The following is a 22,565-nucleotide window of genomic DNA, read 5'->3' on the forward strand; positions in this document are numbered from 1 at the left end:
TTATTTGTTGACAAAGAAGATCCAGTGAACAAGTTATTAACAGAAATATTTCACGGGACTTTTCAAGATCTATTAATTAATCACCATTGTGTTTGCAGTGGGCACTGGTTAATCTTTCTGGTGTTTCTCTCAGGGGTAGTTTATATTTATATTCAATTTATTACAATAAACAAATATTATATTACATTTTTCTGAATTTAATGTATGAAAATATATTGTATGCCAATAGCTTCATCTGTTTAGCTCTTGTATCAGTATTGGAAGCTTATTATACGTTATAACATTCCCATTTAGTGTTTTATGTTAGGTTAGGACAATGCCGAGGCAGAGAGAGAGATTTTCTATGGCACTATTTGGATTGTGCTGCTGAAAATTCAGATAGGGCATGGAGAAGTAGGAGAAGTGTTCCTTTAAAATTACATGGGAAATGCTGTTTTCTGTCAATTTTAGTAGAAAACAAAAGGAACCCCCCCCCTCAAAAAAAAAAAGAATATAGTGCCCAATATTTGTGAACTGGGCGTGGTATTTGTGAAGAGTGCATACTACTGAAGATAAATGCACATGCTTCACAAACATAAGAACAGCCTTTACTGGGTCAGACCAATGGTCCATCTAGCCCAGTAGCCCGACCTCACGGTGGCCAATCCAGGTCACTAGTACCTGACAAAAACCCAAACCAAATAGTAACAACATTCCAGTGTGTACTGTTTACAACATTGCCCCCAAAATGGGAAAAAAATCATAGTCAAAGAAATGACAAATTTTGACCAGCACACCCCTATTCTGTTCTATTCTGCCCTTAAGGTTGCAAGGCAGATTACAGCAAGATAACCTTCTCATATGAAGGGATTTTGATTTTGGAAAGTGAAAAAAGAGAAAGCAAGGACCCCCCTCCCCCCCGTAATTTCCAATTAAAATGAACAATATCGATTTTAAAAAATAGGCTTTCCTAAATTGAAATATGAAGAAATTTGACTAATAGTATGTGACAGGCATACAATGGGAAAGTGCTTGAGTACCTGAATGTACCACCTCTCTCTCCCTTTCCCTCTACTCCCTGCCCCCCCTTACCTATTTCGATACCTGTTCCCACAATCCCACTTTGTAATCATCCATTACTATATACAGGGCAGGATTAATTCATCGAGGGCCCCTAGGCACACAAGTACACTGGACCCCCCTGCCCCACCCCACCTCATCATGCACCCACGCGGAAACAGGAAGCTGCGCCAGAGGGAAGCTTTGGGCAAGCAGCACTGCTTGCAAAATTACAGTTCCCGTTGCCTTTCTTACCCACGTTGCTTGCTTGTCTTACTTTCTGTCGATTGGGGGGGCTGCATTGCCGATTGGGGGAGGGGTCGCGTTGCCAATCGATGCTGGAGGGGCCTATCGCCGTTTAGAAAAAACAATGTTGATGCCCTCCTTTATCGGGCCTCCCTGACCATTTCAGGCCCTAGGCACGTGCCTACTGGGCCTATTGGTTAATCCTGCCCTGACTATATACTGTCTTGAACTGAAAAGGTAGGATGGGGTATACATAAAGCTATTATTATTATTATTATATAACTGTTTTGAATGTGGTTGTACAACTACAAAAAGGCGGTATACAAGCCCCTCTCCCTTATCCCTTTTGAATATTGGGCCATATTTCTCCTTGCATGCAAGAAATATAAACCAATGTCTGACTCATCTTGGCCCACTAGACATAGGGCTCCTTTTACTAAGCTGCGATAGTGGTTTTAGCGCACACGCTAGACGCTAACGCCAGCACTGAGCCAGCGTTAGTTCTAGCCGCGTAGCGCGGGTTTAGCGCGCGCAGATTAGTAGAAGGAACCCATAGAGTTGTAGGGTCAGCCCAAGGATAGATTAAACTCCCCTTTAGTAGACCGACTCCAGTAATGTTTAATAATCTGGAAGAACTTCTCCAAGCATGTTAATAGCAAGGGACAGTTGGAAAAAAAAAAATCCCCAAAGCATGATAAAAATATGTCATTTTTCAACACAAAATATCCTGTGGTTCAAGGATCCTGTGTTACAGAAACAGGATACGCATTATATCTCCAGCATTATATAGCGATGACAAAAGGGCAGTTGTCTGTATAGCACCTTATGTGTTTTCAGCATGAAAGAAAGGATGTGGGAGAAGAGAGGCACTGTGAATGTTAACTCTTTGACAAAACATACAATAGCTGTTTAGTCATCTGTTTCCTGGTAAAGTTGCAAGCCTCAGAGTACTTTTTGGGTTTTTTTTTCACGCAGAAGGTTGAAGTGGATGGGTTTCCTTACCCCAAATAGGGTTGTACATCCAGATCTGACCTTTGATAATGATCAAATTTGCAGGTGATGCCTGCTATTCACGTAACGACCGAGGTAGATCTGAGTGGAACGTTGTTGTATACCCTGAAGTCCACTGATTGAAGTCTTTAACACAGGGCATTTTTCTCTTCCTTGCTCTAGGGTTAGGGAGGGTGTGTCAGGAGCCTGCTGTAATTAATTCATTTCCTGCTTCCTTCTTTGAGGATGATAGGATCTCATGGGAGGCATGGCTCCTGTTCTGAAGTGGTTCCTTACTGATGCTAGCTTTTGGACTTAGATTTTCCATGTAAGCTCCTCTCTGTAGAGTTCAGCTGAACAAATATTGAAGGAGGGTGGAAAAATGCAAAAATGGGTTTATGATTGTAAATTGCCCTTAGACAAATTTGCTAAACTGTGCACGTAAAAGTCTGCATTCACTACATGCATAAAATTTTTTTAAAAGTGCAGAATGCTGTTTTAGCAGGGGTGTGATCCAGCAACAATGCCTAAGCTGTAGACCGGAAGTTGTGTCAGAGGAGAAGCTTCTGCCCACACTGCAGGCACAGGCAGGCTTGGCCAGTTTCTTTTCTAAAGCGCCGTGAAGGTAAGGGGGAGGGAGGGAGAGAGATAGATTTGGCCGGAAGGAGGGAGCCACGCACGATCGCTGACCGCGCGCCTTCCCTCCCTTAACTGCGGGGACAGGGCCATTCACCACTCCATGGGGCGGTGGATGGCCTTGTCCCCGTGCCTGCAGTGAGCACTTTTCCCCCCCACCGTTTCAGCGGGATACCCGCGGCTACCCACGGGTAACTGCCACCATGTCATTCTCTAATGACTTGCTCAAGGTTACAAGGGGCTGCTCTGGGAACTGAGCCCAGTTTGTTAGGATCAAAGCCCACTGCTCCTAACCATTAAACTACTCCTCCACTCCAGGAGCCAGGAAGTTATGTCAGAGTAGAGAATGACACAGGGACAAATTGTTCCCCGTCCCCACAGGAACTCAATTTCCCTGTCCCGTCCCTGTAATTATTGTCCCTCTCCCTGCCCCGTTCCTGTAAGCTCAGCCTTAACCGCACAAGCCTCGAACACTTATGATTTTAAAGTGTTTGAGGCTGGTGCAGATGAGGACAGAGCTTGTGGGAATGGGGCAGGGACAGGAAAAGAAGTCATGGGGAAGGGAAAATGAGTTCTTGTGGGGACGAGGAAAAATTTGTCCTTGTGTCATTCTCTATGTCAGAGGGAAGGCTCAAGCTGGCACGAGCAACAGGTAAGAATCCCTACTTGCTGCTGCTAAAGAACAGAAGGATTTATGAGGTACCAGGGAGGGGAAGGGTGATTTTAAGAGACCTCTCCCATCACTGAGGGAGGGAGGGAGAAGAGGGATGCCTGGAACCTTTAGCTGGCAAGGCTTGGGAACTCATAGCAGCCACATTGCTGCTGCTGAGTGGCGCTTGGGACAGGAGGGTGGTGCAAGACCCACTGAAGCAAGGGATGGTGCTCTCCACCCCGGGCGCGGTCTTCCGTTACTATGCTACTGCCTGTGTCATGACTTGAGATGAATCCTTTGGTGGTGGAGAGTGTGGCGCAGTGGTTAAAGCTACAGCCTCAACACCTTGAGGTTGAGGTTTCAATCCCACGCTGCTCCTTGTGACCCTGAGCAAGTCATTTAATCCCCTCATTGCCCCAGGTACATTAGATAGATTGTGAGCCCATCAGGACAGATAGGGAAAAATGCTTGAGTACCTGAAAAAATTCATTTAAACCGTTCTGAGCTCCCTTGGGAGAACGGTATAGAAAATTGAATGAATGAATGAATAAATCGATCAATCAAACCAGACTTATGTAGGGTCATTGGCTGATGCCATGTGTTCTGGGCATGCTTCATCCAGGCTGGCATTTACTCGGGTGTATGAGGTGGCATATACCAGGTAGTACAAATCTGAAGTACAGTTTTGAACACAAGAGACTAGAGGCAACAAATTGTGCATGAAGGACAATGCTATTGCTACCAGGGGTAGGCAATTCCGGTCCTCCAGAGCCAGGTCAGATTTTCAGGATATCCACAATGAATATTTATGAGATGGATTTGCATGCACTGCCTCCTTGAGATGCAAATCTATCTCACGCATATTTATTGTGGATATCCTGAAAACCTGACCTGGCTCCAGCTCTTGAGGATCGGAATTGCCTACCCCAAATCTATGCCAATAGTGTTCAATGTAGACCTGGGGTCCCCCCTCTCCTGCCACTCCTCCAAAAATGTGGTTTTCAGGATATTCTCTAATGCATACCATTCTCTCTCATGCATAACCAGTAAAAGCAAACAATGAACAATCGGAATCCAGGAACAACCCTTGCGGAGTCCCCCAAGGCTCCCCACTATCGCCAACACTCTTCAACCTTTACATAGCCACACTTGGCACATGGTTAGACAAACAAGGTATAACGTCATACAGCTACGCAGACGATATCACCATTCTCCTGCCTTTCAACCAAACCACCCCCGACACAACGAACAATCTACACATTGCACTAGAAACAGTTTCAAAATGGATGAGAGACCACAAATTAAAATTGAACCAAAACAAAACCAAATTCTTACTTCTAGAAAGAAACAAAACCCCATCCATTACAAACGTAGAAATAAACTCCATCATATATATCCCTTATAACCCAACCTAAAACTACTGGGAATAATGATAGACAACTTCAAATAAGGCATTTGCAACCATGCGCAACTTAAGTCCTAAAATACTTCAACAACGAACAATTCACTCATAGTACAAGTGCTAATCCTAGGACTCCTGGACTACTGTAACATACTTTACCTGTCATGCCCCGCCAAAATGCTAAAACAATTACAAACAGTCCAAAATACAGTCCTAAGACTAATATACTTGCTGAAAAAATACAGCCACATGACCTCAGCTTTCCAAGACTCACTCTGGCTCCCAGTACAAGCACGCATACAACACAAATTCTACTGCACCCTATTCAAAGTCCTGAATGGAAATGGTCCAAGCTATCGGAACCAACTGCCTAATCTAGAAAAACACATCCCGACCAAGGAGAACTCAAGCACACTTTACCCACCCACCAATCAAAGGCATGCAAAGCAAAAAAAAATATAACAGTCTTCTAGCCACCAGAGCAGCAAAAATAGACCACCACCTCTCAAATCTGCTGACCACAACGCCCAACTACAAAACATTCAGGAAAGAACTGAAAACCATACTATTCAAGAAATTTGTCAAATAATCTAACCAAACTGTATTGACCCTTCTCAGATCCTGACGCATACTATAGCTATCAACTTTGTAATCTCCCTGGGAATGTCCAGGATAATTTCTTGTTGTAAACCGCCTAGAATTGAAAGGTATTGGCGGGATAGAAGACATCAGTGTAATGTAATATAATGAATATCCTGAGAACCAGATAAGTTAAGGCATACTTCAGTTCCAGCTTGATAAACACTGATCTAAGCTCTCTTTCATCTCTGTGCGTACAATGGCCCGTAAGTCTGGGACATACCTGCAACCTTCCAAGTTTTAGATGTTTAGAGGTGAAAATATGATAATTTCTCATAAATTTAATTTAAAGGTCATTAGTTATTCATGTCTATCATTTTATCTTTCGGTTCACTTTTTTTTTTTTAATATCCATAGCCCAGACTAATACGAGTGGGGTAACATGAATGTACATGGGTTTAAACTGATGGTCATAGGAAACCTTTTCAGAAGTAAACAATAAAGAAATAAAAGAGGACCTAGGCAGTGTATTTATCATGCGTGGTTCCCCTCTCAGCTTTTCTCAGACTATATGTTTTAATGTATGTTACCCTATTTTATTATGTACAAACTGATAGGCAGTATACAAATTTTTATTAAACTTAAAACAGTTCTATAAGCTGATGCCGAGAAGTGCATGCCACTTAGGTGCATCAAGGTGCCATTAATTGATAGGGTAGGGTACTATTCTATACAGTGGCACCTATATGCCATAGTGCCTAACTGCAAAGGGCCACATGCATGGGAGGAGCATAGGTATGACTCGCATTTACACCACGTACTTTATAGAATACTATAAATTCTGTGCATCTCTTGATGCACTTAGGCCTGCCAATAAAATGGCGCAAGAGGGCACACCTAAAAATGTGCTCACCAATGCTGACACATTCTCACGGCCTTTAAGGAAGGAGGTGGATCTTGAAGGGGTTAGCAAAAAGGGGTTTATAGAAGGTAGCCTCTCTTAATTCCTTCAGTAGAGCTCTGCACAAAACGAGCAGCTTTACATAACCTGGACAGAATAAGCAGACAGTTGAAGAAATGTTTTCAGAGATTAGGACAGCTGGCAAATTGGGCAACAGTATAATAATGGGTGATTTCAACTGCTGATTGCTTGGACTACCAGCTCTTTGGCAGTTGGAAACGCTGTCGAAGTTGCATTGTGCGGGGAAGCACTGACAGACAGACCAAATCCAAGAACAAGCTAAGTGTTTGGTTTCCATTTTTGATGCTGGCTTTATGAAAGATAAGTCTAAATTCTAGCGCTAAGTAGTAAGCAGCTTTGGAGCCTTTAAAAATTTTTTTTTAAAAGTACCGGTAGTTTGAAAAACATTTCTGACTGGGAATTTTTTTGACGGCCATATGAACCATAACTGAGGCCTTTTTCTCTCATTTTTGGGTTTCCAACGAGGCTGTAGGATTGATAATTAGTGTCAGGGTTTTTGCCTTGTCCTTCAGATGTATTGTGGATAAGTTAGTAAATTAAAGTGATTTCAACTATCCCAACATTGTCTGGATAAATGCTGTATCGGAGCGTGCTAGGGAGGTAAAATTCCTAGACGTCATAAATGACTGTTTCTTGGAGCAACTGGTTCAGGAATTGACAAGAAGGGAAGCTATTTTAGATTTGGTCCTTAGTAGAATGCAGGACATAGTTCAGGAGGTAACTGTGTTGGGCCCTACTGGGAAACAGTGATCATAACATGATCAAATTTGAGCTGTTAACTGGTTGTTAAAGAAATCTACTGAAGCAGCATTTAATTTTCACAAGGGCGACTGTGATAAAATAGTTAAATAGAAGCTAAAAGGATCTGTGGCAAAGGTCAGATGTGTAAACCAGGCATGGATGCGGTTCAAAAATACCATCGTGGAAGCTCAGACCAGATATATTCCACATATTAACAAAGGTGGAAAAAAGAGAAAACGAGAGCCGGTATGGTGTAAAGGTGACGTGAAAGAGGCTATTACAGCCAAGAAACCATTCTTTAAAGCAGTGGTATTCAACCCAGTTCTCAGGGACCACCTGGCCAGTCGGGTTTTCAAAGTCTCTGTCATCCATATTCATTGTGAATATCCTGAAAACCCGACTGGCCAGGTGGTCCCTGAGGACTGCGTTGAATACCACTGCTTTAAAGGGTGGAAAAAAGATCCCAGTGAAGAAAATAAGAAAAGACATAAGCACTGGCAAGTTAGATGCAAAGCATTGATAAAGACAGCTAAATAAGGATATGAAGAACAACTTGCAAAAGAGGCAAAAACTCATAGTAACAATTTTTATAGGTATATCAAAAGCAGAAAACCTGTGAGGGAATCTGTGGGACCTTTGGATGATCAAGGAATAAAAGGTGCGCTCAGGGAAGATAAGGCCATAGTAGAGAGACTGAATTAATTATTTGCTTTGGTCTTTACGAAAGATGTAAGAAATCTACCTGAACCGGAAATGGTTTTCAAGGGTGATGAGGTGGAGGAATTGAAAGAAATCTCTATGAACCTGGAAGATACCAAGCAAAATTGATAAGTTAAAGAGTTATAAATCACCTGGACCAGATGGTATACATCCCAGGATACTGAAAGAACTCAAACATGAAATTGCTGATCTGCTGTTAGTGATTAAAATCATTTGGAGGGTTGCCAATGTTACGTCGATTTTGAAAAAGGGTTCCAATAGGGGAGATTCGGGAAATTACAGACCAGTAAGCCTGACCTCTGTGCCGGGCTAATTAGAGGAAACAATTATAAAAAATAAAATTGTGGAAAATGTAGGCAAACATGATTTAATAAGACAGAGTCAGCCCGGGTTCAGCTGAGGGAGGTCTTGCCTCACCAATTTGATTGACTTCTTTGAAGGTATGAATAAACATGTGGATAAAGGCAAGCTGGTTGATGTAGTGTATCTAAATTTCCAGAAAGCTTTTGACATGAGAGGCACCTGTGAAAATTAAAGTCATGTGATAGGAGGCAATGTTCAATTGTGGATAAGAACTGGTTACTGGATAGAAAATAGAGGGCAGCGTTGAATGGTAATTTTTCTCAGTGGAGGAAGGTAAATAGTGGTGTGCCGCAGGGAACTGTCCTGGGACCGGTGCTATTTGACTTATTAGTAAATGATCTAGAACTTGGAACTATGAGCGAAGTGATTAAATTTGCAGATAACCCTAAACTGTTCATAGTTGTTAAAATGCATGCAGACTGTAAAGAAACTGCAGGAAGACCTTAGGAAATTGGAAGACTGAGCGTCCAAATGGCAGATGAAATTCAATGTGGACAAATGCAAAGTGATGCACATTGGGAAGAGCAATCGAAATCATAGTTATCGGACACCTCTGTGCAGCTCTACTAGGCTTTCCTATATCAGGTGCTGCTGTTCTAGACACAGGTATGTACTGTTTCATTCAGATCTTTGTGGGGTGGGAGATATTTAGTGACCACTGGGGGAGTGTGTGTGTGTGTGTGTGGGGGGGGGTCATTACTGAATTCCTCTAGTGATCATCTGGTCAGTTTGGGGATCTTTTTGGCACAGACGCTTTTAAAACAGGTCTAGCCCATAATGTCTAAGTTTCATCCAGGACGTCTTGGGAAATGTTCAATTATCACCGCAAGATGTCCAAGTCTATGCACGCCCAAAGCCTGCCCAATATGCCTCCAACACGCCCCCCTAGAACTTTGGATGCGCAGTGGCTCGGACGTCTAGCAAGATGTCCAGAGAGTTGACTTAAAAAATTGACCCTTGAATGTTATGGTGATAAAAATGTCCAAGTGCTGATTTATGACATTTTCTGGACATCTTAGTGCCCCTACTTATCTCTAGAGAATAATTTGACCAAATGTATTCCGGAGACCAAGAAAGTTGCATTTCAGGAGTGGGACCTTAGGGGTGGTCATGGGCATGAGGTTTAGGAAGCAAGAATTAGAGGAAGAGGTTGAGGTCCATAATTAATTTCAGGGTAGATATTCAGGTAGCAGCAGTCATAACTTTGTTGTCCAACGATAGCTTTATTCCTGGATATTCACTGCCAAACCATGTCTGGACACTGGACTTAAAATATCCAACCATACACAGCCAGTTAAAACATAGCAAGTTAAATCTGATATTCAGCTGACTTTGATGAAACACATAAAGATAGGATTCTGTTTTATGCAGTCTGAATATCGGCACTTAATTGGCTAAGTGCTGACTCCACCCCCCAGAACACCCACAAGGTAGCCAGTTTTAGCTAAAGTGCTAACCAGGCATTAATCATCTTGTTAAGTGCTGCTGTATATACCCAGTTAGCTATGAACAAGCGATTTAAAAAGGCAGGAGCCATTTCTGGCCATTTCAAACACTTTGAATATATCGACCCAGTCAGCTGAATTGAGAAAGCGGCCCTTACAATGCTGTTCTCTGACTGCAAGAAATTAAAATAAAACAGAAGTAAAATATTAATTAATTGCTCCATTTTCAAGCCTGCTTTTAATGTTTAATCAAAGAGCCAAATCTTATGTGTGTAAATAGTTTACAGCTGTAGATTTTCAGGTTATCATATGTAACTTTGCTGCATTCATGCGGCCTCTCTTGAACCGAAAGGTATGACAGGATATAAATAAAGCTAATACTATTATTATTATTACCTGGCTTCTTTCAGGGTTAGCCCAGGTGTTTCTGTTTTTGCTTCTCGAGGCTAACCATGTTGTTGAAGTTATTTTCTGCAAAATAAGTAAATGAAAAATATTGTTTTACCTTTTCTCTTCTTTTCTGGATCTTCTTTACTACCTAACATGGACTATATTAATAGCTAAAGATGGATTGTCAAATGAAATGGATAACATAGTAACATCGTAACAATGGTAGATGACGGCAGATAAAAACCCGAATGGTCCATCTAGTCTGTCCAACCTGATTCAATCTAAAAAAAAAAAAAAAATATATATATATATATATATATATATATATATATATATACACTAGTCTTTAAGCCCGTTACATTAACGGGTGCTAGAATAGATGTGTGTGTCTTTATTTCTTTCTTTCTTTTTCTCTCTCTCCTCTTGGCCGCTTTCTGTCTCTCTCTTTCCTCGGCTGTCAACCATCACCCCTTGCCTGTTCCACCTGTCCAGCAGTAGGTCTTCTCCCTTCCTTTTACCTCCCCCTGTCCATCAGCACTCCTTACCTGCTCCCCCTGTCCCTCTTCCCTGCTCCCCCTGTCCAGCAGCACTTCTTCCCTGCTCCGCAGTCATTCTTCCCTGCTCCCCCTGTCCAGCAGCACTTCTTACCTGCTCCCCTGTTCCTCTTCCCTGCTCCCCTGACCCTCTTCCCTGCTCTGCCTGTCCAGCAGCACTCCTTACCTGTGTCTCTCTTTCTCCTTAGTGTTTTGTTATTTTTTTTCAATCTGTCTCTTTAGCCCCCTGTTCTTCTGTGAGTGTCTGTGTGTCTCTGTCCTTGTGCACTGTTGTTTGTTTGTTTGTTTTTTAAATCTCCTTATCCCCTCTGTTTGTTTGTTTGTCCTTGTGCACTGTTTGTTTGTTTTTTTTTAGCTCCTGATCCCCTCTGTTTCCATGGCAACCCTGTTCGCAGATGTGAGGGCCGTTATGTGGTGCCGGGTGTGCCGGCGCCGTGTAGGTCGGAAACGGAAGACGGGCCTCAGCGTTTTGTAGGGCCGGGTCTGGCGTCGCTGTGTAGGGCGGAAGCGGGAGGCGGGGCCTCAGCACCAGCTGGGCGGCGTCTTGCGTCGGCGTGTAGGGCGGAAGCAGGAGGCGGGGCCTCAGCAGCGGGCGGGCGGCTCACGCTGCCGGCCCCCAGGAACTTGAGGCTGGCGGCGGACATGGCTGGCGTGGCATGGTGGAGTTCGGTGACCTAAAACCCGCGCATACGCAATCGTGTTTCCGCGACGGATCAGGGAACACGATTTTTTTAGTGCGCATGCGCATCCTACCATTTTATTATATTAGATATATATATATATATATATATTTTTTTTTTTTTTTTCTTCTTCACTATTTCTGGGCAAGAATACAAAGCTCTACCTGGTACTGTGCTTAGGTTCCAACTGCTTAAGTCTCTGTCAAAGCTCACTCCAGTCCATCTACACCAGGGATGCTACACCAGGGATGCCCAAAAGGTCGATCGCGATCGACCAGTCGATCCCAAAGGCAACACGAGTCGATTGTGGAGCCCATCCTGGGCTCCGCGATTGACTCGCATTGCCTTTGCATTTTCTCTGTTCTCTGATGCCACAACTGGCCAGCAGCGACTACAGAAGTGCTAGGAAAGCCAGCCTCCCCCCTCCCCCGACATCAGAATTGACATCGGGGGGAAGGCTACTGGCCTTTTGCGGCGTTGGGAAACAGGGAGAACTTGGCGGAAACGTCGGCAGTGGTTTGGGGGCCTGTTTCAGAGACCACAGCCGAGATCACAGCCCGGGTGGTGGCTTGGGGAAAAAAAAAGGGGAGACAAAAAGACAGGGAGGCAGAATGGGGAGACAGAAAGACAGACAGGGAGACAGAAAGATAGGGAGGAAAAACAGGGAGACAGAAAGAATGAAGAGGGGCATGGAGACAGAAAGAATGAAGGAGGGCATGCATACAGGCAGAAAGAAAGGGGGGCATGGAGACAAAGAAAGAAAGGGGGCAGGGAGACAGAAAGGAAGAAAGGGGAGGGGCAGGGAGAGGGGAAGGAAAAGGGGGAGGGAATGGAGTGTGTCAGGTGGCATAGGGCAGGCAGGGAAATAGGAAGAAAAAGTTGGACTCATGAAAGGACAGAGATGTTGGCTGGGGAATGGAATGAGGTCTGGAGGAGACGAAGCATGCAGGAGGCAGAAAGGAGGGAAGAAATATTGCATGCACAGTCAGAAGAAGAAAGTGCAACCAAAGACTCATGAAATCACTAGACAACAAAGATAGGAAAATTGATTTTATTTTAAATTTAGTGATCAAAATGTGTCCATTTTGAGAATTTATATCTGATGTCTATATTTTGCACTATGGCCCCCTTTTACTAAACCGCAGTACTGGATTTTAGCGCAGTGAGCCTATGAGCGTCGAGAGTAGCGTGAGGTATTCAGAGCAGCTCCCTGCACTAAAAACTGCTATCGCGGTTTAGTAAAAAGGGAGGGGGTATATTTGTCTATTTTTGTATAGTTGTTACTGAGGTGACATTGCATATTTTAAAGTCATCTGCCTTGACCCTTTTGAAAGAAGAACCAAATATTAATGATAATTAACATTTTCTGTGCGTACAGTGTGCTTTGTGTTTTTGTTTTTTATTTTATTGTTGGTAGATCATTTTGACGTGGTCATTTTAAAAGTAGCTCACAAGCCAAAAAAGTGTGGGCACCCCTGATCTACATCTTCCCAGCCATTGAAGCCCTCCCCAGCCCATCCTCCACCAAACGGCCATATATAGACACAGACCGTGCAAATCTGCCCAGTATTGGCCTTAGTTCTTCACTATTTACTATTCTTTTCTGATTCTAGATCCTCTGTGTTCATAGAAAGGAGGCTTGCTGAATCTGAATGCCAACATGCAGGACATCAAGAGCCTTTGTTAATAAAGATTAGGTCAGGGCCAGCTCAAGGGACTGTGGAGCCCTGACCCAACTTTTGCCTTGGCACTTCCCCTCTGGTATCTCTCTACTTCTCTGTCATAACACCTGCGATTCCGTATCTCTCCCCTCTCTCTCATGTCTCCTCCTCCTGCTGGATCAAGTGAGGCACTGGCTCAGGACATTGATAATAAAGGGTGCTAAAATCCCAGTCCAGCATCTTACCTCTAGAAGAGGGGTGTCAAACTCCGGCTCTTGGGCCAAATCTGGCCCGCAGTGTAATAAAATTTGGCCCGCCAGACAATTCCAAATTGCACTTAAGTTGGCCCACTGCCAGACATTTTTTTACCCAATCGGGTACATGCGCCACATCAGCTGTAGGTTAATGCAGGATGCGTTGCGCCATGCTTAGCTCTGACAAGACGTCCTTCACTGCGGGTGCCAGGGCAGCGACTGTGCTCCTGCCACAGTTGGCACGACTACAGCTTTCTACTGCTTCTGATTCATTTGCTCACCGTCATTTATAAGGGTTCGTGGTCTTATAATGGAGTATATTTAATTGTTCTTTATTTGTTCTTCATACATTGTAATGCCTTTTCTTTGTGTTATCATTTGATAAAAAATAAATTCTTATTAAAAAAAAAAGCTAAGAAAGAGTTGCATGCATTCCAAACATTGACTGAAATCTTTCCCATTTGTATTCATGATAGATATCCTGAAATACTGACGAATAAGGTGTAGCTCGTGGGGAACATTGGACTAAGAAAAGTGAGGGGGGGGGGTTTGTTGTGCTGCCTGCGATGTCACAATTATCTTCGATCCACACAGCCCAATATTTGTTATCTGCTGCAGTTCCATCTGTATGGGAAGAGTAGCCTAGTGGTCCTTGTGAGCCCGGGCAAGTCAAATTAACTCTATTGCCTCAAGTACATTTAAAAAAAAAAAAAAAAGATTGTGAGTACCACTAGGTTGGAGAGGTTGTAACCCTATACTTCTATTAAGACTAAGGGGTCCTTTTATTAAGGTGTGTATTTAGCATGCGCTAAATCGGTTAGCGTACTTTAATACCCTATGTATCTTAATAAAAAATTTGGCCTGTGACTTAGCCTATGTTTTAGATTTCGGCCCCTTATGACTTCTGCACTCTTCTTCCTCCTGATACCCCAACCTCTCCCTTCACCCCAAACCACTGAACGCCTTAACACCACATCGCTCACTTTTTTAATCCATTACCTCACCCTCCCTTTGTCTTCTCTGCCCTAAAACTTCAACACTTTCTCCCTCTCATTCAGCCGTCCCCATTCTCCCTGCAAACATTTTGCCTGCGATACAGTAGGTTCTCCCTTGCTTCCCCTTCTCTCACCCGTAACTTCTTGCTCCTTCTTTTTCCTTCTTTTGCAATCTGCTGGGGATATCAACCCCATCACAGGTCCTCCCAACCAATTCCCACTCTATTCATGCAAATCACACCACAATGTCACTAATCTTATTTCTGTCTCCCTCCTTCCCCCCCTCTTCCCTGCCCTTCTCATGTGCCCTTTGGAATGTCTGCTCTGTCTCCAAAAAGCTTGCCTATGTCCACAACCTCTTCATATCTTGATCTTTCCATCTACTTACACTGACTGAGACCTAAATCTGCCAGGATGACTCTACTTTGGCTGCTGCCTTGTATCATGGAGGCTACCTGTTCTCCCATAATCTTCACCCGGCTGGTTGTGGAGGTGGCATTGGGCTACTGCTCTTACCTTCGTGTATATTTCAACACCTTATTCCACCTCAGTCTCACTGCTTCTCTTCCTTTGAAGTCCACTCTATCCGTCTTTTTGCGCCTCTACCCCTCCGCATAGTTGTCATTTACCGACTCCCTGATCTCTTCATTCCTCATTGACTTTGACTCCTGGCTTTCCCTCTTTCTTGAACATCCTTCTCCTCCCTCATCCTTGGAGATTTCAACATCCATGGTAACAACCTCTCTAACTCATGCTTCTAGGCTTCTAACCCTAGGATCCTCATTTGATCTTCAGCTATGGACCCGCACCCCCACCCACCAGAATGACCACTGCCTTGATTTTGTCGTCTTCTTCAACTGCTCTATCACAAATTTCTCCATGGCAATCCTTCCCCATCTGATAACTTTCACAATCCATCAGCCCCGACCAATCTCCACCTGTACATTAAGGAATCTTCAGGCCATCGACCCTTCACTCTCTCCACAGTCGTTTTGCCACTCCTCTCTACCACTATGCTACACAAGTCTGTAAATGAGACTGTTTCCTCCTATAACACCACTCTATCCTCTGTTCTAAATACCCTCACTCCCCCCTGTCCCATTTTCTATAAGGCTCCCAAACCCCAGCCCTGGCTAAGCACTAAAATTCGCTATTTATGTTCCTGTGCCAGGTCTGCTGAATGGCTTTGGCTCAAATCCTGAACTCATGTTAACTTCATTCATTTCAAATTCCTCCTGACCTTCTTCTAATTCACTACCTCATTTGCCAACCAAGATTACTATACCCACCTGACTGACTCTCTCAGTTCCAACCCTCACTGCCTTTTGCCACCCTGAACTCCTTACTCAAGGTCCCCCCACCTCAAACATCTCCTCACTCTCCCGCCAGACTATGGCTGAGTACTTCTACAAGGTTCACAAAATTAACCTTGAGTTCTCAACTGAACCACCTTCCCCAGTCTGCTCTACCACCCCTCCCCCCTCAACCCTTGCTAAATTATCTTCCATTCTTGAAATTACTAAGGAGAAAACTGCACATTTTCTTTCCCCATCCAAACTCACCACCTGTTCCTCTGATCCCATCTCTGTTGCCACATCTAGTGCTCTCCCTCCATCTAATTCTGTGATCACCCAGTCAAAGAAATTGATCAAAATTGTCTAGCAAGACCTATCTCTAGTGAATTTATGTTGTCGTGGGTCCTGTAATCCACTAGATTCCATCTACTTACCATTCCCACTCCTATTGTTATCCCCTCTATCTGCCTTATCCTCAACCTATCACTCTTTAATGCAGCTGTGACCGACACATTCACACATGCCATTGTTACACCACTCCTCAAAAAACCCTCGCTGGACCCTACCTGCCCTTCCAACTATTGTCCTCTCTCCCTCCTCCCCTTCTTATCCAATCTGTTTGAATGCTCTGTTCACTGACATTGTCTTGATTTCTTTCATCTCATGCTATCTTTGATCCGCTTCAATTGGGCTTTCACCCTCTTCATTCTAAAGTAACTGCCCTTACGAAAGTCTCCAGTCACCTGCTCCTGGCCAATTCGAAAGGCTTCCACTCCATCCTCATCCTTCTTGATCTGTCCACAGCTTTTGACATGGTAAATTATCACCTATTCATCAATACGATGTCCTCACTTGAATTTCAGGGCTCGGTTACCACATGGTTTTCTTCCTATGGCACCTTTAGTGTATGCTGTGGTAGATCCTCCTCCACCGCCACCCTGCGGTCAATCTGTGAACCTCAAGGCTCTATTCTGGGATCACTTTTTTTTTTCCATCTACACTTCTCTTGGTGCTCTAATCTCCTTCTACGGCTTTCAGTATCATCTCTATGCCGACGACTTGCAGATCTATCTCTATTCACCTGAAATCTTGGCAGACATTCAGCCCTGAGTTTCACCCTGTTTGTCTGACACCACTAGTTGAATGTTTTACTGCCATCTAAAAATAAACATGGCCAAGACTGAGCTCCTTATCTTTCCACCTAAACCTGTCTCTCCTCTTTCCTCATTCTCCAATTCTGCGAACAACACCCTCATCTTGTCGGCTCATAAAGCTTGGGGTAATCATTGACTCATTTCTTTCCTTCTCTTCACATATCCAATAGACTGCCAAAACCTGTTGTTTCTTTTTCTCCTCTATCACTCAAATCGGACTCTTCCTTTCTGAGTGCACTGCCAAGACCCTCGTCACCTCTCACCTAGACTACTGCAATCTGCTTCTTACTGGCCTTCCGCTAAACCATCTCTCTCCCCTTCAATCTGCTCAGAACTCTGCTGCACGCCTCCTATCCTGCCAATGTCGCTATACTCGCATTATGCTTCTCCTCAAGTCACTTCATTGGCTCCCTATCCACTTCTGCATACAGTCCAAACTCCTCTTAGTGACCTACAACTGTATTCACTCTGCAGCTCCTCAGTATCTCTCCTCTTTCATCTCTCCACACACACTCCCCACAGGCAATCTGCTCATCAAAAAAGTCTCTTATCTGTACCCTTTTCCTCTATGGCCAACTCTAGACTCCGTCCCTTCTACTTGTCTGCACCATATACCTGGAACAAATGCCCTGACTCTGTCCATCAAGCTCCGTCTCTGGCAGTCTTCAAATCCAGCCTCAAAGTCCACTTCTTTGAAGATGCTTTCAATTCCAAAACTACAACCCACCTGCTAAGCACCAAGATCTGTCTTATCCTTCCCTCTGATATTCCCCCCACCTGAGCACTGTGTATTGATGCACCTTCTTGTCCAGTTTGTCTAATTGTAAGCTCTTTTGAGCAGGCACTGTTTCTTCTATGTTTTGATATACAGCGCTGCCTATGTCTAGTAGCACTATGGAAATGATTTAGTAGTAGTACGTCATGTAAAATTTCAACTGCCAGTCCTTAGACCATTCTTCTAATTGTTGTAGACCTCTTCTCATGTTTTCTACTCCCACTGGGGTCATCCACCAAAAGGCAAATATTTCCTCCTAACCTTTGGCAATGTTGCTCACAAATGCTGTATATTAAATAGAATTTGGCCCCAGTATCGATCCCTGAGACGCTCCATCCTCGCCTTCCTTTCCTCCAAGCAAGTTCCCTCTGTCATCTGTCAGACAACCAATCTCCTGACATCTGGCAGGTAGCTAATGTGCAGATGGGATGAGCCAATCGGTCTTTATCTGCCATCATTATTTCATCTGCCATGTTTATATGGAGAAATGGATTCACTGGATTTTGGACAGGGAATGCAATTGGAATTGCCAACTGGATTCAGATTTGCTTGACAGGGCTGATCCGATCCTGGGTTTATCCCAATGCATTCAGGGACCTGAGGAGGAGTAGCCTACTGGTTAGTGCAGTGACCTACGACCTTGGGGAACTGGGTTCAATTTTCACTATAGCTCCTTGTGACCCTGGGCAAGACACTTACCTTCTATTGCCCCAGGTACAAAATAAGTACCTGTATGGAGGAAGGGCTGTGGCTCACTGGTCAAGCTGCTGCCTCTGCACCCAGAGCTTGTGAGAACAAATCCTGGGCAAGTCACTTAATCCTCTAGTGCCCACAGCTTTGAATGTCAGCTTTGAAATGCCAAAGCCACAAAAAGGCGGTATACAAGTCCCCCATTCCCTTTCCTTTTCATCAAGCCCTCTATCCTGTTTCCAACAGTGGCCAACCCAGGTCCCAAGTACCTGGCAGAAATCCAAAGAGTACCAACACTCCAGAGCTGAGACTATGATGTCATAATGCCTCATTCCACCAGTGCCTAAGAGCCATCTTCATCAGTGATGTCATAATGGCTTGATTGTCCTATACACAGCTCACAGAAGAATTGCGATACTGAAGGTGTGACTCACTTTTACAGCTGCTGCCTCTGCATCTAGAGGTTGTGAGATCAAATCCCAGTTCTGCTCCTTGTGACCCTGGGCAAGTTGCTTAATCCTCTAGTGCCCTCGGCTTTGAATGTCAGCTTTGAAATGCCAAAGCCACAAAAAGGCGGTATACAAGTCCCCCATTCCCTTTCCTTTTCATCAAGCCCTCTATCCTGTTTCCAACAGTGGACAACCAAGGTCCCAAGTACCTGGCAGAAATCCAAAGAGTACCAACACTCCAGAGCTAAACTAAACTAAACCTTAGGTTTTTATACCGCGCCTTCTCCATGGTCGTGGAGCTCGGCACGGTTTACAGGGATTGTAATGAGAAAGGAACTCCAGGGAAAGGGTTAGATGAAGATCGGAGGGAAGAAGAATGTTAGAGAGCTAGAAAGTCAGAGAGGAGGGAGAGTTAGATTTTAGAGAAAAGCCAGGTTTTCAGATGTTTGCGGAAGGGTTGGAGGGCACTCAGGTTCCGAAGGGGGGAGGTGAGGTTATTCCAGAGCTCGGTGAATCTGAAGAGGAGGGAAGACCCCAGTTTTCCTGGGTGGGAAATGTCTTTTAGTGAGGGGAAGGATAGTTTCGATTTTTGGGTAGGTCTGGAGGTACTACGATTTGAGGAATTCCAGGAGAGTGGAATTAATGGAGGAAGGATGCCGTGGAGGATCTTGAAAGTTAGGCTGATGCATTTGAAGTGGACTCTGGAAGTTATCGGAAGCCAGTGAAGCTTGGAAAGTAGTGGTGAGACGTGATCGAATTTACTTTTAGCAAAGATAAGCTTGGCCACGGCATTTTGGATCCGTTGGAGTCTGTGGAGGTTTTTCTTCGTTAGGCCTATGAAGATGGAATTGCAATAGTCCAGTCTGGAGAGGATGATGGATTGGACGAGAACGGCGAAATGTTTTTGATGGAAACAGGATCTTACTGACCTCAGCATGTGAAGGCTGAAATAGCATTTTTTTACCAGGGAGTTGAGGTGGTCGTTGAAGGACAGTGTAGAATCAATGATGACGCCCAGGACCTTGCTGGAGAATTCGAGCTGCAGAGAGGAGCCGGAAGACAGTGGGATTGAGGGGGGTAGCTGAGCTAATTTTGGGCCAAGCCAAAGTAGTTTTGTCTTGGATTCATTCAATTTCATTTGGACGGTGTGGGCCCAAGAATGGAGGTTAGAGATACAGGAGGATATGTTCAATGAGAGATCAGTGAGGTTCGAGTCGGTCTCGAGAAGGACAAGGATGTCGTCAGCATAGGTGTAGATTGTTTCAAGGGGGGATAGATGGAGGAGTTTTAGGGAGGACATATAAATGTTGAAGAGGATAGGAGATAGAGGTGAACCTTGTGGGACTCCACAGATTGGTGTCCAGGGGAAGGATGAGGTGCCATTCATGTTGACAATGTAGGAACGGGAACGAAGGAATTTTGAGAACCATTCAAGGACAGTGGAGGTGATGCCAATCTCGGAAAGTTGGTAAAGTAGAATGTCGTGATGAACAACATCGAAAGCGGCAGAGAGGTCAAATTGCAAGAGGACGGCGAACTTGTTGGACCTTGGAGATTAGGGAGGTCAGTAGGGATTCGGTGCTGAAATTGGGGCGAAAGCCGTATTGGTAGGGCAAGAGGATGGAGAATTTCTCTAGGTAGGAAGAGAGTTGAGTCGATATGATGGACTCAAGCATCTTGGTTAGGAGAGGGATATTTGCTATTGGGCGATAGCTGGATGGAGTGGAAAGGTCGAGGTCAGGTTTTTTCAATAGAGGGGTTAAGGCGATATGGCCCATTTCTGGGGAGAAAAGGCCCAAATGTAGAGCGGAGTTTAGGAGTTTGGTAATGGAAGAGATGGCTTGAGTGGGTATTTCCTCATAGAGGTAGGAGGGGAAAGGGTCTAAAGAACAATTGCAGGATTTCATTTTGAGACAGAGTTTGAGGATGGTGGAATCGGATACTTGGTCAAAGGTAGCCCAGAGTCTATCGGCTGGGATAACGCTGGAGGCCGGTAGAGTAGGGTTGGGGTCAGTGAGCACCAGGGAGTTGTAGGAGACTGCAGGTGGGAAGGAGCATCGTAAGGTAGTGACCTTATCATTGAAGAAATTTGCTAGAACATCGACTGAGGGAGAGGAGGGGAAAGAGGTGGAGTCTTTTTTGGAGGTTAGAGAGCACCAGATTTTGAAAAGTGTACTGCTCTGGTTATTGGATCTGGAGATTTTCTCGCCATAGAAGTTCTTTCTTGCTTTTTTTTAATGCAGAATTATAGTGCTTAATGTTGGCTCTCCAGGATTGTTTATCTGTAGGGGAGTTAGATTTTTTTCCATTTGCGCTCCAGGGCTCGACATTTCTGCTTTAGTTCTCTATGGTAAGGGAGGTACCAGGGGGCTTTTCGAGGATAAGAGATGGATTTGGTGGAAAGGGGGGCGAGGGAGTGGTAGGTGGATTCGGAGAGGGCGGTCCAGTTTTGCCAGTTGGATTCAGGGTGTGCAGGCTTAGGAGCGGAAGAGAGTTGTTTGAGGAATTTTATCCAGAACAGGTCGCTTGAAATTTTTTTGCGAATGGTGATGGAATTAGAGGAGAGGGGAGGGGCCCCGAGATGTGACATGAAAATGGGGATGGAGAAGGTCCCAAGGAAGTGGTCAGACCAGGGGACCTGTTCCCAGCGGGTGTCACCGGCTGAGGTTTTGTAGGCGGTAAGATCAAGGAAAGTAATAAGGTCTAGAGTGTGACCCTTTTCATGGGATGGGGATGATGAAGGGGGTGAAAAACCGAGAGAGGCGAGGAAGCTCTTCAGTTCGATCGTATCCTTGTTGGTATTGTCGTCAAGGTGAAGATTGATGTCCCCGATGATCAAGAGCCTTTGAAATTTGAGGAAGGCGTTTGATATGGTTTCGAGAACGAGATCAGAGGATTTGTTCCAAGGGGTAGGTGGGCGATAAAAAAAAAAAAAAATATTCTATTCTCCTCTTATCACTTTCTCTCTCTCTACTTTTTCAGATAACTGCACGTCAGGCACCGCTCCCAAATCACCGAGGCTACAGGAATGGAGGCTACAGGAACCCAGGGGAGCTACCCAGTTTTCTGCATCGAGTGCCATATGTATGACTACCTCCCCTCCGGGAGGCAGGTATACATTTGCAATCGATGTCAGGAACTGGATAGCCTGAAGAAGGAGGTCGGGAGACTGCAGGTTCGAGTACAAGAACTGGAGGGACTGTGCACCCTGGAAGAACAGTGTTGGACAACCGTGGACACCGCCAGAGAAAGCCACATCGCAGAACAAGTTAGGGAGCTCGAGAAATTCATTGAGGAGGCCTGCAAGATGGTAGAGGCACAGGACCACCAACACACCAGGAGGGAACCGACAGTTGGACGACAGGAATCACCAGACACCATGGAACTAGGACCTTGCGGAGGACCTGGGCAGGCAGAGGAGGAGGAGATCCATCAGAGCCAGGAGAAAGGACTAGCGAACTGCGCAGATGACACAGACCTGAGACCAGGGGCGGAGACACAGCAGAGCCCAGAGAACGGACAAACGGACTACACATATGACACAGATCTGAGACCAGAGAGACAGTTGAAGAAGGGGAGATCGGCTATTGTGGTCGGGGACTCAATCCTGAGAGGAGTAGACAGTCACATAGCCGGAGGGAGAGAGGACAGACTGGTAACATGTCTCCCGGGGGCAAGAACAAAAGACATCATCAACAATATCGAGAGGATCCTGGAGGGAGCCGAGACGGAGGAGACAGCAGTAGTGATCCACATCGGAACCAACGATATCAGCAGGAGAAACTTCAACAGGACTACACTAACAGACCAGTTCAGGACCCTGGGGAGGAAACTGAGACTAAGGACAAGGAAGATAGCCTTCTCAGAGATCCTG

General features: G+C 44.8%; 1 protein-coding gene across 5 annotated transcripts in view; it reads right to left on the reverse strand.

Moving 5' to 3' along the window:
- Positions 1 to 1,525: 1,525 nt before the first annotated feature.
- The window catches only part of WFDC1 (WAP four-disulfide core domain 1), an 80,161-nt gene continuing 59,121 nt past the window's right edge, over positions 1,526 to 22,565 (reverse strand). Inside the window, exons 6-7 of one of the 5 annotated variants that reach the window (XM_033942832.1) lie at positions 10,191 to 10,265; positions 1,526 to 2,627 (exon numbers count right to left, since the gene is read on the reverse strand). In XM_033942832.1, coding sequence (XP_033798723.1) covers positions 10,207 to 10,265 — 59 coding nt within the window. In that variant the 3' untranslated portion in view covers positions 1,526 to 2,627; positions 10,191 to 10,206. Of the gene's footprint in view, positions 2,628 to 9,421; positions 9,968 to 9,989; positions 10,266 to 22,565 lie in introns of those variants that run through there. The other 4 variants (XM_033942833.1, XM_033942834.1, XM_033942835.1 and 1 more) reach the window with 4 other exon arrangements.

Source organism: Geotrypetes seraphini, chromosome 4 (assembly GCF_902459505.1).
Source record: "Geotrypetes seraphini chromosome 4, aGeoSer1.1, whole genome shotgun sequence".
NCBI lineage: Eukaryota > Metazoa > Chordata > Amphibia > Gymnophiona > Dermophiidae > Geotrypetes > Geotrypetes seraphini.